At 40.7% G+C, this 16,534-nt stretch overlaps 1 protein-coding gene across 2 annotated transcripts in view; it reads left to right on the plus strand.

The window, feature by feature from the left end:
• Positions 1–16,534, plus strand: part of GRM8 (glutamate metabotropic receptor 8) — a 784,383-nt gene that overhangs the window by 125,265 nt on the left and 642,584 nt on the right. For both annotated transcript variants that reach the window (XM_059932657.1, XM_059932658.1), the window contains exon 2: positions 15,548–15,764. In XM_059932657.1, the coding sequence (XP_059788640.1) occupies positions 15,548–15,764 (217 nt within the window). The remainder of the gene's footprint in view (positions 1–15,547; positions 15,765–16,534) is intronic.

The raw sequence follows: 16,534 nt of genomic DNA on the forward strand, positions 1-16,534 counted from the left end.
ATCCCTCTCCTGAAAATAGTGTCTTCATTACTTATTGAAAACTTTTTTCCCCATATTTCAGCATTTCCAAATCCTTCTCTTCTTGTGTGTTTGTCCTCTTGCTTTCTTTTTTGTAGCCACCTTGAGTCCCACTTGTTCTCCCACTCTATATTTGTTTACAAAAGAAAAGTCTACATTTTCAGTATGCAGTCTCAATTTGAGATTGATTATATTCTTAGATGCCATCTGAGCTGCTTTAAATTTTCTCAAATTTTATTCCTTAGAATGGAAAAAAAAGGGCATCTAAAGAGCAGTATGTAAGTCTCATCAAGTTTGAGGTTGAAATGGTATTATTTTTTTAAAGACAGAAGTGTCTGAAAGGTTTTTGTTTTGTTTTTCGCTTCTTTTTTAAGAAGAGAGCCCAGTGATATTTACATACAGTCTGGCAAACAATTATGAAAACATTTACACATTTAGATTATTTAGAAAATGAGAGAGAATTGGAAAAACAGTGAACGTCTTCATATCTCTAAATTATGGTCTATGAAAAAGGATGTAGCTCTTCATAAAAAGAGAAAAGTATATTTTCATTTAAGCACCAAAAATGTGGGAAGCTTTTGAGAAGTACTTTTATCAGGTAGGCTGCAGATATTAAAAGTTAGGAATCTGAGTTGTCTTACTGTGACTAGTAGGCAGTTAATCCACAATATACATGGATCATCTACCATGTACAAAGTACTTTCCTAGCATCTGTGAAAGAATAACAGTGTAAACCCGAGCCTTAGCTCTCAAGCCAACCCTCTGATAGGAAGTAGGCGTTAGGAATAAATTTGATCTTCAAAACTCAAGTGCAAGCAACTTTTTTCTTCTGTATCAAATAACTCTGGCACTGAGCCACATTGACTAGGATGTCAAGAAATTCAATCACTGTCATATTTTGGGCCTGTACGTCAGTTTTCAGTGCTATGGAGGTGTTTGCTGTAGAGACGCTCAGTCCCCATGGGCTATTTAAAGGTGGTGACTCCATTCCTCCCATGGCAAGAATAGGAAAGGGGCTTCTTTGATGAGGTTTCTGGGTTCCTGGGCACTGGGAGGGAGCAAAATGAAGATCTCCATCATTCTGAGTCCCAAAGGAAGCACCTCTCTCTCTCTCCATTTCCATTTCCATTTCCAATTCCTCCTCTTCAAACCTTGCGTGATCCTCTTTCTCTAGATAATTCAGCTGTACAGTCTCTGTAAACGAAGGCTTCTGAAAACAAGACGTGTTTATTCTCTAGGGCATACAGGCTTGATTGCTCTTGGGGAGGGCACAAAAGGGAAAAAAAGGAAAAAAATTTTTTTCATGGGTCTTCTGAAACAACAATAATTAGATTAAAAAAGTCTTAATAAATTATCATGCTGCATATGAATACTATGGGAAACTTATTGACAACAAGGTACATTGCATCTTATATTTGACATTCAATCATGCAGGCTTCGTCAAATTTTTATTCTTCCAAAACTCATCTGTTATTTGCAAATAAGTAAGAAACATATTTAAAAACCTCTTACTGACTCAACACTGCCGTGATGTATTCACTGGTCTATAGATTTGCAAGGACACTAAAAATAAACTTCGTGCTAAAATTTGATACAGAGAATTGAAACATAATACTTTTAAATATAATTTTTGAGTAGTTGGATACTTTTGAAAAGAAATGTCTACCTATAAGGAGATGTTGTTCACCTTAGGGGAAGGGAACATCAGGTTCAAGGCACCACCTTCTTCATCAAGTGAACCTAGAGAGAGCTTGTATATCTACCCATGATGACAACATCCAGATCTACCAAAATCATCCTTGCAATTAATGCATTTAAATCCCTTTGAGCATGATATGGAAAAATTTCAAAAGAAGATACAGGGCTCCTGAGTACACATTCAATGCTTTAGACTAGAGCAATACTTCTCCAACTTTATTGTTGGAGAACTACCTGGAGATCTTGTTAAAATACAGATTCTCATTCAGTATGTCTGGGGTGGGGCCTGAGGTTCTGCATTTCTGAGAAGCTCCCAGGTGATGCTAATGCTGTGGGTTTGTTGACAATGCTGAGCAGCAAGGTTGTAGAGACTCCAGTTTCTGTAGTCAATGCTGATAAATTGACTTTTTTGCAATGTGAATATATCTTTTATACCAAATCACATGGATATTTTTTTTTTCCTTTCAAGGCATTTTGTACCTAAATTTAATTTTTGAAAATATCTTCGTTTATGGTGGCTAACCTGACTAATGAAAGATATAAGAAAGATGAGGCCCAGACAAGGTAGACCAAAGTCATGCATTGTGTGCTGTAGATGGAACACACTCAATGCTGTATAGACATAAACTGTTACAATAAAGTATGTAGTAGTCACATACATTTGGAGCCACGCTGATGGGCTTGCTGTATTTTGAGACCCTTGGTGCACCAGTTGGCTTCCAGTTTATGCTGGGGGAGAGGTGGCAAGTTTTGGATGTGTGGTTTTCACATACCAGTTGGACACTCAAGAGGAGATTTCACATAAGTAGAACTTGGGTGTGGAACTCAGCAAAGAGATTTAGTCTGGATGTATAGATTTAGTTTGGAGGTATAGTTGGTGGGGTCCAAGCTCCAGCTGAACCATGAAATGTGACCCTGAGCGAGTTGTGTATGTGACCAGAAGAAGTAAAGACAGGGAACTATGGTTACTTCCTGAGAAACTTGAGCACTCATGGAAGGCAAACCTACTGAAGAATAAACATTTAAAAATGGACTTGAGGTAGTGGAGGGCAGAGGTGCTTAAGAGACGAGTCGAGAGTCAGACTACCTAGATTTGAATCCTATTCTGCCATTCACAAATTATTCAGCCTCAGAAAAGTTACTTACTTCTTCAGATCTCAGTTTTCTCATCTGTAAAATGGGGACAGAACACATAGCACAGTTCTTGGCCAATACAACATGTTAAATAAATGTTGGCAAAACCAACCAAACACATGAACACACATACATGCACACATGGTGTTTCATGAGTTAGGTGTGCAGATGGGATCTGACACATAAAGGAGGTTTGTCAAGGACAGTAAGCTGGCCTTCTCAAAAAAAGATTGTGGATGGGGCAGAGATGGGCAGAAAGGCTAATCAGTCCATTTTGGGGAAACTTAATGTGATGCCCTTTGGATACTAGGATGATGAGATAATGTTTGTCAGAGGAACATGGGCTTGGCACATTCTCCAGTGTGGAGTGGAATAATGGAATCTGAGTCATTTACATTATTTCATCTACTTTTCCTCTTATCCAATGATGGCCATTTATGAAGTTGGCTATTTGCTTTTTGGACAAGGAGTGGGTTTTTTTTTCCTGTGAAAATGGAGCTCTAAATAAGACCTTTAATCTCATCTGTACCCTCTTGTAACATACAGAGTTCACCAGCTTAGACAACATAAAGGAAATGAAAATTTCCAGTGGTATTTAGTGTTCAGAATCAGTACCTGGAGGATGCCAGCTGGTGGATAAATAACCAGTTGGAGACCAGGATATCAATCAAGGTGGATAATCACTGAAAGTCCAAGAAATCATCAACTGAGAAACTTATTTGCACAGACAAATGTCCCTATCAACATTCTGCCTTATTTCTGGGATTCAAATCATGTATTATTGAGTGGCAAAATGCCAGTCTAAATGGAATATTTGCTAGCTTAAGTTTTATTGACTTCGATTTGTTGGTTATAATTGCTAACTTCTTATTCTTTAGTGTTTGAGTGCTGACATGCTTGGGGGGAAAGTTGAACCACAGTGGTGATTGCACAGCAAGGAAATCAGCAGAAGAGGAAAATTAAATGCTAGGTGATGGTTTGAAGTCAGCAGTGAGGGGACTGAGTGGGGGGAAGAGTTAAATTTTTAAGTGATTTAGCAAATGATGCTAAGAAAGTGCCATGCCATCATTTGGTTTTTCTAATGTAACAAATCATAATTGATCATTTTTTTTGTACTCATGTAAGAAAACCTCTTTACAGAAAATCTTCGCTGTCCTAAGCAACTCATTGCAAAATTCTCCTTCTCTTTTGTTTGAAAGAATACTTAGAGATAGATTTCACTTTGAAATCCCAAGCTGCTTGAAAACTTTGTTGAGAATGTATCAGAGAAGCATCTTTTACTCTGGAATGCAGTGGAATCCTGGCAGCAGTGGTTAGAAATAGTGAAATCAGGGAGTGACTTCTCCTGGTCTCTCTGGGATGCTGGGTCACTGAACACAGTCTTTAGAGGTGGACAGATCCGTTTATTTCTCTTTCCTCCTCCTGAGAGGTGCCAAAAATGTGTATCATCTTGAAAGCAAAAAAAAAAAAAAAAAAAAAAAAGCTAAAAGCTAGATTATTCTCCTGGGTCAGTTCTAACCTGCTTCTCATGTCTTTTGAAATACTATCCCAAAACTTTCACTGTCTGAGTAAAAATGAAGAGAGAGTTTCTTTTTAGTTTTCAATCACCTTTTTTAAAACTCTTTAAAGGAAACAAATATTTGAGCTTATAAGTAATATTAAGTATACATTTATTTTTTCCTGGGTTCTTGTGTTAAAGTTGTTTCTCTTCTATGGACTTAATTTCTGCTGGATTCATTTATTCTTTCATCATCCACCTATCCATTTATTTGTTCATTCACTCCGGACCCCTACAAACCTCAGGATCTATGAGAACATGATGCAGTTGCCTGCTGATAATTACATAGTTATTTTCTTAAATAGTTCCGGTATGAGAACCCCAATTAGGCATACGCTAGTTAAAAATAGTATGTGTAAAAAGCGGGGGAGCAGTGGTCTTTGCTTTAATATTGTTCCGCCTTTAGCAAGTTTCTAAAATTAAGAACCTGTCAGTCGACTGCCCCTCCTCCTCACTTGTACACATTGGGTGGTTTACACATCTGAAGGAAGTCTGAAGTGAGAGGCAATCTGTGGCTGGTATTCCATTCCCTGTTCTCCCTCATTTTTCGTGTGTCAGCTTAATGTCATTTCTCAGGGAAGCCTGCCCAATGCCCACCCCCGCCCCTCAGATGAGTTACTCTTAGCAGCCTGTGCTTCTTTTTCACAGCAGTCGTTACAAGTGCTGTTAAGTGTTTATTTGGGTGATTGTTTACTTAATGCCTATCTTTTCCATCTGACCATATGCTCTGTGAGGGTGGGGGGAACCATGTGTTGTTTATGGCCCAATCCCCAGAGCCTGTCATGGTGTCTGGCACATAGTGTGAGCTAATTTGTTGAATGAACTAATCAAAAAGTAACCATTAAAAAGACATTAAATTTAATTTAACCACTAATCAGAAAAATTGTGCGTATTGAATTAACCCTTTTAATTTGTGTGTAATACTGCATATGTACTGGGTATCATTTCCTAGAAATCACAGCATACTGAAATGTGTGGAAATTAGAAAAAAATACGGTGTTCACTTTTTTTTATAAGGGAAAATTGAAGATCAGGAGAAACCATAAACTAGAGGAACTATAGAACTAGTTGGAATATTAAAGTCCCTTCCTTAAAAATTGTAAAAAAATGAAGGTTTTAAATTCAACTTGCTATTAGAAATTTTGAATGAATATATGCAAGGTAGTTAGGCTTAAAAACTCCCACACTGCTAGTGATTTGATAGATTATAACAACTCTTTCCCCTAGGAGCTGCTGTACTTTCTCATTGTAAAATGTAATTAGCAGATGTAAAAAAAGGTTTATTAATCTTATAGGATATAACTATGGTTGTTTATATGTAAATTCTTTCATGTTCACGGATTGCTTGTCTTTCATTTTAAATAAACAGGTTAGAAGTCAAATGTCATTACCAATTTGATTAAAATCATTACAATTCTTTTTTTTCTTTTTAAACAGGTCATTACTTATTTTATTTATCAAAAGATAATGCTAACTTAATTGGCCTAGTTTTAGGGTTGGAGTTTCCAATAGCCAAACCAAAATGTCTTAGTGTAGATGTTCTGCCAAAAGTATTTGAAAGCATCAAGCTATAAAAAGAAAAAAAGCAAAATAACAAAGAAAACTGGATATCTGCACCACCATCCGTCGGTTTATTTAAAGTGTCTAATGATCAATGGTGAATGAGACTGGGGATGGGTAGCTTCTGCTCGCCCCTCCCGTTTACCATCTCTCTTGCGCTGTCCGTTCACTCTCCTAGGAGGCAACTCTGTCCAGACAAGGTCAATAGGTTCTTTGGCCCCTTGGTTTCCAGTGGATTTGGTCAAAGGGAGAGCCAGCAGGAGGTCAGGGAGGGCAGAGTTTGGGATATAATTTCCTGGATCCCACCCTGTAGTGTCGCCAGGGGGTGACTGTGTCCCTCCCTCTGGCGGGGGTGGGCAGTCACTGCTTCTCTCAAATCATTTTTGTCCGTGACTCCTGGTTTCTGTAACTGCTCCTTCCTCTGGTTCTTAGGGCACAGGGCTGGCAACTGACCCCTTTTGACTCTACTTGACTATGGCTTTCCACTGCCACTCCCTCTATACTGCCCCTGCCTTGAAAATAGTCCCCTTATTAACTCCCCTGAGTTACCTGAATTCAAGAGTGCCCTTGAATTCAGGTAACTCAGGGAGGTTTTCTCCCCTGAGTTTTCTTCACTTCCCAGACTCATACAATACCCTCAAACAAGTGGTGATAAATGCACCCTTTTAAGACTCAGTAGAATACATCCAAGTGGATCATGTGAAACCAAGAGATGACATTGTAGTGTACCATATATGTCTACTTTCAGGCATACATGCATATGTACAAAAATGCATTATTCATATTTTGAAGAAAGTGTGCCTCCTATGACTTCGTGTTCTTCATATTTGCCTCTGAAATTTCAGATTCACCATCAGCAGCAAACCATCTTTGAATTATTTATCTACTAGTGAGAATGGATTGACCTTGTCTCATCCTTCTCTGGTTGGCTCTGTTATGGGTGCTGTGCATTTGTGAGAAGGAAGTTTCTAGTGAGAGGTAAGGTCTGTATCCTGGCTCATAATAGAATTACACTTATGACCTTAAACGTACTAACCATTGCTCTATACTTAGCTGTGTTAGCTGACCACAGGCCCTTTCACTGTGCGTGTATAATTAGATTTTGCTTTCTCTGGATGAGCTGATGTTGTGGAGAAGGATAGCATTATGGTACAAGGAAATCATTCTCTCTCCCTTTTCTTTTGCTAACCCCCACAGTGCATCAAAACACAAAAACTTGGGTCCTTCTCCGAATCAACGGCGGGAATTCAACTGATAAGAGAGTCATGGACTAATTTCACATTTGGCATTAACTTGTACAAACAGGAAACTTACTCTCTGTCCATTGTGTGGATTTCTTTGAGCAGGTCCTGGTTTGGGAGGGGAATAGTACTTCAGAAACAAATTCAGGATAGTCGTCACTCTTATTATTACTTCACGCTTTGGCTCCATGTTCCTTTCTCCTTTTCCCTCTCCTCATTCCATTTTCATGAAGCTGAGAGGAGCATGAAAGCTCAGGGTAGTGTGAGGAGGGGAAGGTCAGTGCTGAACATTGACTTCTAGCCCCAACTCCTCATTTTTATCCAACTTCTAATTAAATACTCACGTTTGGCTGCAAGCAACTAGTAGTTTTAATACCATAGAGCAGTCAAATCTGAAAAGACAGAGTTAATGGCTGTAATCATTATGCTTTTCTGGACCTGGTTCTGCAGTGACAACAAATCCATCCCAAGACCAGGTGGCAGGAAGCTATCATAGCGATGGCTGCTGTTGCTAAGGCCAGCATCACTGAAGAAGTGCTCAGACAAGCACTACCCCCTGAGGAAGAGCATGGCTTCAAGCTGATCTTTCACTGGAGAAAACCAATGATGCTATTGAACGGCACCAAGAACCCAACCCACCAACCTCTTCTACCATTAAGGTCGACAATCAATGGGTGAGGTTGTTTGTAGAGATGAAAAAGCACAAAAACCTTTTTAGTAGGAATCGATGGTGAAGATGTGTGTGACTCAGGTCTTAAATTGTCTTCTGTCTGCAAATCTGTCCTCAGACGTGTGTGAGTTTCTTGCAGGAAGGCTTACATTTCCTATGATCCTCGGGCTTCCTCTGAGCTGTGCTTTAGGGCTCATTGCTTGTCAGGGGTGTCTTGGCTTCCTATGGGATCCTTGGCAAACCAGAAACTAGGGAAAATGGACATGGGATTCATGTCATTTTAAGCAGACGTGGAAAGTTTCAAACTTAACATAGTATTTTAATGTGCAAACAGTAGGGAACTTTAAAGAGGCACCTGGGGTGGAATTGTAATCTTCTCGGGCCATGAAAGAGTATTTAGGGTGGTAAAAGCCTCTCGGCCCCTTTGCATCTCAGTAACATCCCATCTCACCCTGTCAGTCATGTGGAGTTAGATTCAGTGACTTCAACAGGGAGAGACACAGTCTACCTGAGGAAGCTGTAAGCATTCTCAGCTCTGTCGAGAAAGTGTATGAAGCAATGGGCATGAGGCTTGGGGAAGAAATAGGGCTTGGCTGGGCCAGGGAACACAAAGGAAGCCAGCCCACTGAGTCAGGTTAGCAAGGGGAAAAGAGGTCAGGTGCTGAATTGCAGGGTCCTGTGGAAAGAGTTTTAGGCTTTATTTTAAGAATACTGGGGAAATGACTGAAGGGCTTTCAGCAAGATTTTGATATTACCTGATTATTATTATTTTGTTTAAGATCAGTTTGGTTGCTGGTGTAGAATGGATTTGAGAGGGATAGGAATGGAAGCTGGGAGACCATCAGGTGGTTTCAGGAATCCAGATACCACAGTGGGTTGGACTAGGTTGGGGCATGCTGTTTTGTTCTACCATCCCTACGGCATGGCCTGAGATGACTAACTGAATGTTAGATTATATCTAAGTTCTGGCCGGTAGGAAAGGGGGAGGGGCATGAGAAAGGCCTGCTGTCTCCCTTTAAGGACACGTTTTCAGAAGTTACACTCACCGCTATACTAATGATCATAGATGCAAAGAAGGCTGGGAAATGTAGTTTTCTTCTAAGTGGCCAAGTCCTAGGTAAAAGTCTGGGGTTCTATCTGGAAGAAGTAGAAAACAGACACTGGAGGACAATAATATCTGCTAACTACTATTTAAAAAGAAAAAAATATATATATATATGTTTGTTTTTATCTTTAACAAAATAGCTAAGAAACTGTACATGAATTTCTTTTGAAATAGAACTAAGTTGAGATCTAAGTTAAACTTTTGGAATATATTAGAGTATGTCAGTCCAAGATTCACAGAATACCTAACTAATGTAGATCAAGTAATTAGTTTTATTAAGAGCTGGGCAAACACCAGATAAGTTCCCAGACACATGGCTGGATTGGAAAGGATCCAGCGTGGACTTGAGGCCAAAATGGTGCCTCCTACTCCTACATCACATCTCAAACTTGGGACCCACTTCTGCCTGCACAGAAGACTTGACGTCTCTTATTCAGCCAGTGGCATGGGCTTCATGCTCTCTCACACACCTGTTGTCAGTAGAATATGGAAAGCGGTGGGCTTCTGCCCCAAGAAAGGAGACCCTACCTGTTCTTCTTACCACACAGGGAAAAGAAATAAGCCTGGGCTGTGTGTGGGCAGGTCAGAGAATGAAGGCAGAGCATTATCCACTCTTGCCCAGTAAGCACAGAACTCTGACCTCTCGTTCAGTTTCCCCTCCCCTTTGGGAGAATAAATAAGAGGAGGAGGTCTAGGTAGGAAACATGCATTCTGGAACTCCCCAAGAGGGGTGAAGTTAAGGGTAGGAATCTCTTCTTTTATAGGCTGAAGTGAAAATATAGTGGGAGAAGGAGGGGTTTTTTTTCTAACCAAAACAATTATCAGAAAAGTGGAAGCTCAAGCAATTTTTAAAGCAGGGTATGGTGATGGGTATCTTGAGTCGTGCAATTGATTGCCTCAGATATGCTTTATTTGGGTAATGGAAATTGGCCGTATTTTAAGTACACATCATATTCTTATGAAACCTCAGCACAAGGAAAAGAAGAAATGGAAAAAAAAGCAAAATGACAGGTGTTTTCAAATGGTGCAATTTGATGCCTTAAGGCACTGAATCAAGAAAGGGAAGGAAAACATCCTGTAAGGACAGTGATGGAGGAGGCTTGGGAGGGAAAGTGGATGGAGAAGGGCTAGGAGGTTAGGGCAGGGCTGAGGGTGAGGAGGCAGGGCAGTGGATGTCCCTTCTACAGAGACCTGGAAGAGTGGCTGGACTGGTGGGGTTCCGGCACACGCACGGGATAATGGAAGAGAGGTTAGTAAAAGGACCATTTATAAGGCGTGGGCACAGTTAAAGTCCCAAACCCGACATGGGGAGAACTCAGGAACTAGCAACCGTGGGAAGACCTGAAGGCCAAGGGCAGTGACTCATCATGGGAACCTGGTTAGCGCCTCAGCCGCAGATGAGGACTCAGGTAGAGAAACACGGAGTGAGGGCTGCGGCAGGGGAAGGAGATGGGGGCTTCACTACTCCCTTCTGTCTTCTCCTGCCCTCACATCTTCTGTAGGTGCCTCCCACTGGCCAAATTCAACTGAAAGCCTGAAGTGAGGGAGCCCAGGTGAGACAGTCACAGAGCAACCTCCTAGGACATACAGCAGGATGGAGAAGATCGAGAGGGACAAATGGAGAAAAGCCCACATGATATTTTGGTGGAATGTAGGGTAGGGGGTCATGGGGAAGAGGCTGTATCAAATTTCCTGCCACAATTTGAGTAATTAATTGCCTCCAAACATTCATTGAGCACTTGCTCTATTAGGTGCTGGTGACACCAAATAAATCAACAGAGACTTTGTCCCTGAGGGGCTCCTAAGCCAGCACACAATTGTGGTTATAATGGCAGATGATGGAGGCTGCGGGACAAGGGGCAACTAAAGACAGCTCTGCCTGAGAGTGTTAGTGAAAGCTTCCCAGGGAGGAGGGGATGGATGGATGGATGGATGGATTGATTGAAGTACAGTTTATTTACAATGTTGTGCTAGTTTCAGGTGTACAGCAAAGTGATTCAGTTATACATATATGTATCTATTCTTTTTCAGATTCTTTTCCCTTATAGGTTATTACAAAACATACAGTATATAGTTCCCTGTGCTATACAGTAGGTCCTTGTTGGTTATCTGTTTTATATATAATAGTGTGTATATGTTAATCCCAAACTTTTGAGCTGTATATTGCATTTGTGCAGAAGCTCACCAGGTGGAGGAGAGGAGTCTCTCTACACAGAGAACAGCATGGGCAGGGATGCAAGGTGCCATCAGGGTATGACAGCAAAGGCCTGAAGTTGGGAAGGAGGATGGGACAGAATCCGACACCGGGGCTTCAGGAGCCAGACTGAAGAGTTGGGATATTATCCTTTGAATGGGCAAGTGGGACTTAACAGAGGCTTATAAAGGATGTGACATCTCACAAAGGATAAGCTGATGCAGAATGCATTCCTTAACACCTCTTTCTTGGTACACTCTCCTTTTCCCTCTCATTTCCCTCTTTACTTCTATGCCCCATCCACTACATTTTTTTTTTATTGTTGTTTTTGTTTCTGGTAGCTGAAACCTCCAGGGTGAAGGGATTAGTTAGGATGGATTCAGTGTAGGGAAAAGAAAAAGAAACATTCCAGGTTTAAAAAAAATTCCCATTTTAGTTGCCAGTAGGGGTTTAATTTGAGGGTAGTGGAAATATTGGGGATGCCAACACAGAAATTAAAATACTTAATGAGCCAATGCTTAGTGGTCGACCACAATAAACTAAAAATGAGATGCGACTCCATGGCAATTTGAAAAGTCTTGAAATATGATCAGTATACCCGGGCATCTATTATTGTAGGCTGAGACATAGCAAGAACTGAACAAATGAAAATACAAACACATACTCTCACATTACTTTTCCACACGTTGATCCGCAAAGAGAAAACTCTCCAAGACTTTGCGGATAAAGTCCTTTACCTAATTATTCAAACCATCACTTCTTATCTGCACTTTTATTTTATATACACTTTACACCTGTTTAATTAATCCTACACATGATGCTGACTGCTAATTAAACAGCCCTGAAAGTGACTGACTGAAGGTAGTCATTTGAGATAATTAGTTTTGGTTTCAAACACTAAATTTTCACACTTTGTGCTCATTTTTAGAAAAGGGTGGCTCATTATGATAGGCAGGGTGGGGGCTGCGTAGGGCATTTTACAGCTGAACTCTGAGCAGCTGAGGAAGTGGGAGGATTATTATACATCCAAATAAGACAAGGAAATGGTATAGTGCCGTGGAATTTGCTATAGAAGGCTCCCCATCCCCTCCTACACACACACACACACACACACACACACACACACACACACACACACACACACACAGAATCCCTTCCAAAATGAAGGTCAGGCTCATGGATCTTTTTCATTAGAACATAGAAATGTACATGCTCTTGATCTTTGGGAAAGTTTTACCTAGTAAAGGGTAGACCTCACCGAATCATCCATTATCTCTTTCCCAGGTCCTCTAGAAGCAAGCAAGAAAAGGTAAAAAAATCCAAGATTTGGTGTGTGGTTAGAGATTTGGACGGGTGTCCTTGCTAAGTAGTTATGTGCTACAAAGACACAAAGCCTAATCAAGGGGACAGTCTATCAAGAGATGGCTGGTGTATCTGGCAGAGAAAGCAAAAGGGCAAAAAGGAGGCAGGTCAAGACTAGTTTTCATGATCCCACAATGTTAACAGGCAAGTTATTTTGGTCCTACCAGAAGAATTAGGTGTGAAATAGGCTAAATCATTTTTTGTAGGCAATATAGATATGACACAGGTTACACAGAAGCGGAACAAATCCTGCAGCACCCTGGAGAGCTCCAAGCACATTCTTTTACTTCTCTTCCCGGGGCAAGGAGGCTTTTATATCTTAGGATGTTCAATGTCACTTCACTGGCTACCAATACGGAGTAGGACTCTCTAGACCTAAGAAAGGTTTGGATACAGATGTTGAGGGTTTATAAAGGTGTCAAGAGGAGAGTCAAAACCTCCTTGTGGCTTGGGAATCATCTGGCCAGGGAATGGTGGGTGATGGTTGGATCCCAGAGTGTGTAGCCCTGTGTGGGAAGATGGAACGGCAGCTTCTTTGACATCAGAGCACTGACATTAGCTGCAGGATCTGATGGAGAGCAGAATTAATGGTTTTATGTACAAGTCAAACCTGCATCTTCAACCAAGCAACCTGAGTTAGTGCATCGTGGAATCATTTTGACCTCTGAACTTTCACACCACAGCAAGGCAGCTGAGGAGTAATGAGATGCACATCTCTTAAACTCCAGGTTCCACAATATTATTGCCCACTTTTTAGTTGTTTTCATTCATCTCACAGGAACCTCAAAAGAAACAAATCAAAAATTGAGCTCATCATTTTTGTCTTCCAAATCTCCTCTTGTTCTTCTATCTTGGTACATAGCAAACATCGTCTACTCAGATACCAAAGCCATAGAACTGAGAGTCATTACACATTTTTCTTACACCTTTCCTTGTCTTTTAGATACTTACAGGTTCTACACCCTTCCTTTTTTCCACCTGCCACTGCCTTATTTCAGTTTTTATACTTTCTTACATAGATTTCCGTAGTAGTTTTCTAACTGGTTGTCCTGCATCTAGTGTGGTTTCCCTTTAATTCAGTTTATCTCTAAGCATAGTGTGGGTCCACCTGCATCAGATTCTTCTGGAGGGCATATTAAAATGCAGATTCCTAGACCTCTAGACATACTAAGTCAGAACCTTTGGGAATGGGGCTGCCCAGGTGGACACTGAAATTTGAGGGTTGCTACTCTCCCCACTGCGGCCAATGTGATCTTTCTAAAACAAAAATTTGATTATGCCATTCCCTTGGTTACAATCATGCTGTGCTTCCCCATGGCCTTGGTAATAAAATCCACACTCCTTGTCATACCTGACTAGCCCTTCATCCTCTGGTTTCTGTCTAGCTTTGCAATTTTACTTCCTGACATTCCTCCCTTAGTATTCTGCATTCCCAGCACGTGAAATGCTGCAATACCGTGCCCTTTCTTTCTTTTTTTTTGATGTGGACCATTTTTAAAGTCTTTATTGAATTTGTTACAATATTGCTTCTGTTTTATGTTTTGGTTTTTTGGCTGCAAGGCATGTGGGATCTTAGCTCTCTCACCAGGGATTGAACCCTCACCCCCTGCATTGGAAGGCAAAGTCTTAACCACTGGACTGCCAGAGAAGTCCCACCATACCCTTTCTTGACTCTGTGGCCTTGGACATGCAGTTTCGTGTGGCTGAAATGTCCTTCCCGGCCTATTTGCCAGATTTCCTGCATCTTCTGTGCTCTGTCTAGCCTGCATGTCCTTCTGCCATACTTCTTTAACATCCCTGTATTCTTCTATCCTAGCACTTTTCACTGGTAGAGTAAGAATCTTCACTTGTTTATACGAGTGAATATTGCATTTCAAACATTTTTAGGGGTAGATTTATGGCATGCAGTTAATTTGTTACTCAGCTTGAATTTATTTAGGAGAAATGACATGTGATCTCTAATTTTGAATATCTTCTAGCAATTCACCCTTTTTATGTCAGAAAATAGTCTCTTTTCCTAAAGCAATTATGGTATGGATTCCTGTTTTTCGATTTTATTTTTTTTTTTTTTGAGGGTTGGAAGGCTGGAAAGATGTTATAATTAAAAGATACATGGTTAGCTATTCCCAAATCTTATTGTGGTATGTAGTGATTATATCAATAAGCAGTGGCTAGACTTGCAAAACTATATATTTAAAATACTTTACTGGGGCTTCCCTGGTGGCGCAGTGGTTGAGAATCTGCCTGCCAATGCAGGGGACACGGGTTCGAGCCCTGGTCTGGGAAGATCCCACATGTCGCGGAGCGACTAGGCCCGTGAGCCACAATTACTGAACCTGCGCTTCTGGAGCCTGTGCTCCGCAACAAGAGAGGCCGCGATAGTGAGAGGCCCGCGCACCGCAATGAAGAGTGGCCCCCACTTGCCGCAACTAGAGAAAGCCCTCGCACAGAAATGAAGACCCAACACAGCCATAAATAAATAAATAAATAAATAAATAATTTAAAAAATACTTTACTAAAAATATAATCTTAAGACTGAAATGGTATCAAGTATAAAAATAGTCTCATGTTAAATTCTCTGTTCATTATTATGTAGCCTTTGTGTCCTAAAGCCAAAGATGATTTCAGAGGTGACTTTTTCTGAAGCATGTATGTACATTTCATGTTCATTTCTGCCTCATTTCCACACCCGAACTTATCATGTACAGAATAAAAAAGCAACACAAACAAAAAGCACAAATGCTTTGCTTTGGCTTCTGAAACAATGGGACCTGAACCAAAACTAAATTCTTTCTTACTGTTTAGAAATGTGCTTTGAAAGAAAGTGAGTCCACAGACCCTTATAAAATACTTTCTAATTAAATTGGTGGTCATGAAACCATATTTTGGCTGCAGGCTGATCTGTCTAGGTTTCTGGTATAGCTTTGGCTATTTAGTCTCTTGTGTGACAATCCATCATTTGACAGCATTCCTCATGGGTTGAAATGACCTGTCATTTGTTTCGCAGATACCTCAAATCAGCTATGCATCCACAGCCCCAGAGCTAAGTGATAACACCAGGTATGACTTCTTCTCTCGGGTGGTCCCCCCTGACTCCTACCAAGCGCAAGCCATGGTGGACATTGTGACGGCACTGGGGTGGAATTATGTGTCAACCCTGGCTTCTGAGGGCAACTACGGAGAGAGCGGTGTGGAGGCCTTCACTCAGATCTCGCGGGAGATTGGTAAGCGAATATTTATCAGATGATTGCATTTGGAGGTGACAGGTTGCAGGAGTCGGAGCACCCCCAAGAGCTCTCTGATCTGTAAGGGATAATTAGAGCTCCTAGAGATACATGACCCAGGCTGTCCACTCTAGGGGGAAGCTGGGTTTATTATAAATGATTTTGTTGTTCTTGGTCTATCAAGGTGACACTTTGGTGCTAATTTAGGTATTAGAGCTCCTGACTCAGGCGAACATTTTTTAAAGCTGTCTGTTTTGACGAGGGAGTTTGCTGGCACATTAGAGCCACTGTAAATTTGAATAAATGACATACTATTTGATTGTTCTAGATGGAGGTTTGCATTAGCAAGTCATTACATTTTTTTAAAAAGGCAGTGGAATTTAACATCCAACACTAGAGGGAATTAAGACTGGTAATCATCTTAAAACAATACTGAAGTAGCCCCCAAGGCTATACATAAACGATATTCTTATTCTCATATTTCACTTTTTGAATTTTTATTCTTACCTCAAACTCTGAAGCTTACAGAGGGATTAAGGGCAAGATGTGAAAACTTGGTTAAAACAGGGTGCTTGTGAACTCCGTCCCGGGTTTTTTCAAGGTTCTCATCTAAATCTCTGTAGGCATTTTACTACATGTATATTTAGCCATGAGGCTTACACTACGTGGAAAAACCAGGAAACAAAAACAACTTAGGGCATAAATGTTATTGCTGACTGGTCAACAATATAACTTTGTGGATGAAAGGAGACATGTTACCATTACTTAAC

Source organism: Balaenoptera ricei, chromosome 9 (assembly GCF_028023285.1).
Source record: "Balaenoptera ricei isolate mBalRic1 chromosome 9, mBalRic1.hap2, whole genome shotgun sequence".
NCBI lineage: Eukaryota > Metazoa > Chordata > Mammalia > Artiodactyla > Balaenopteridae > Balaenoptera > Balaenoptera ricei.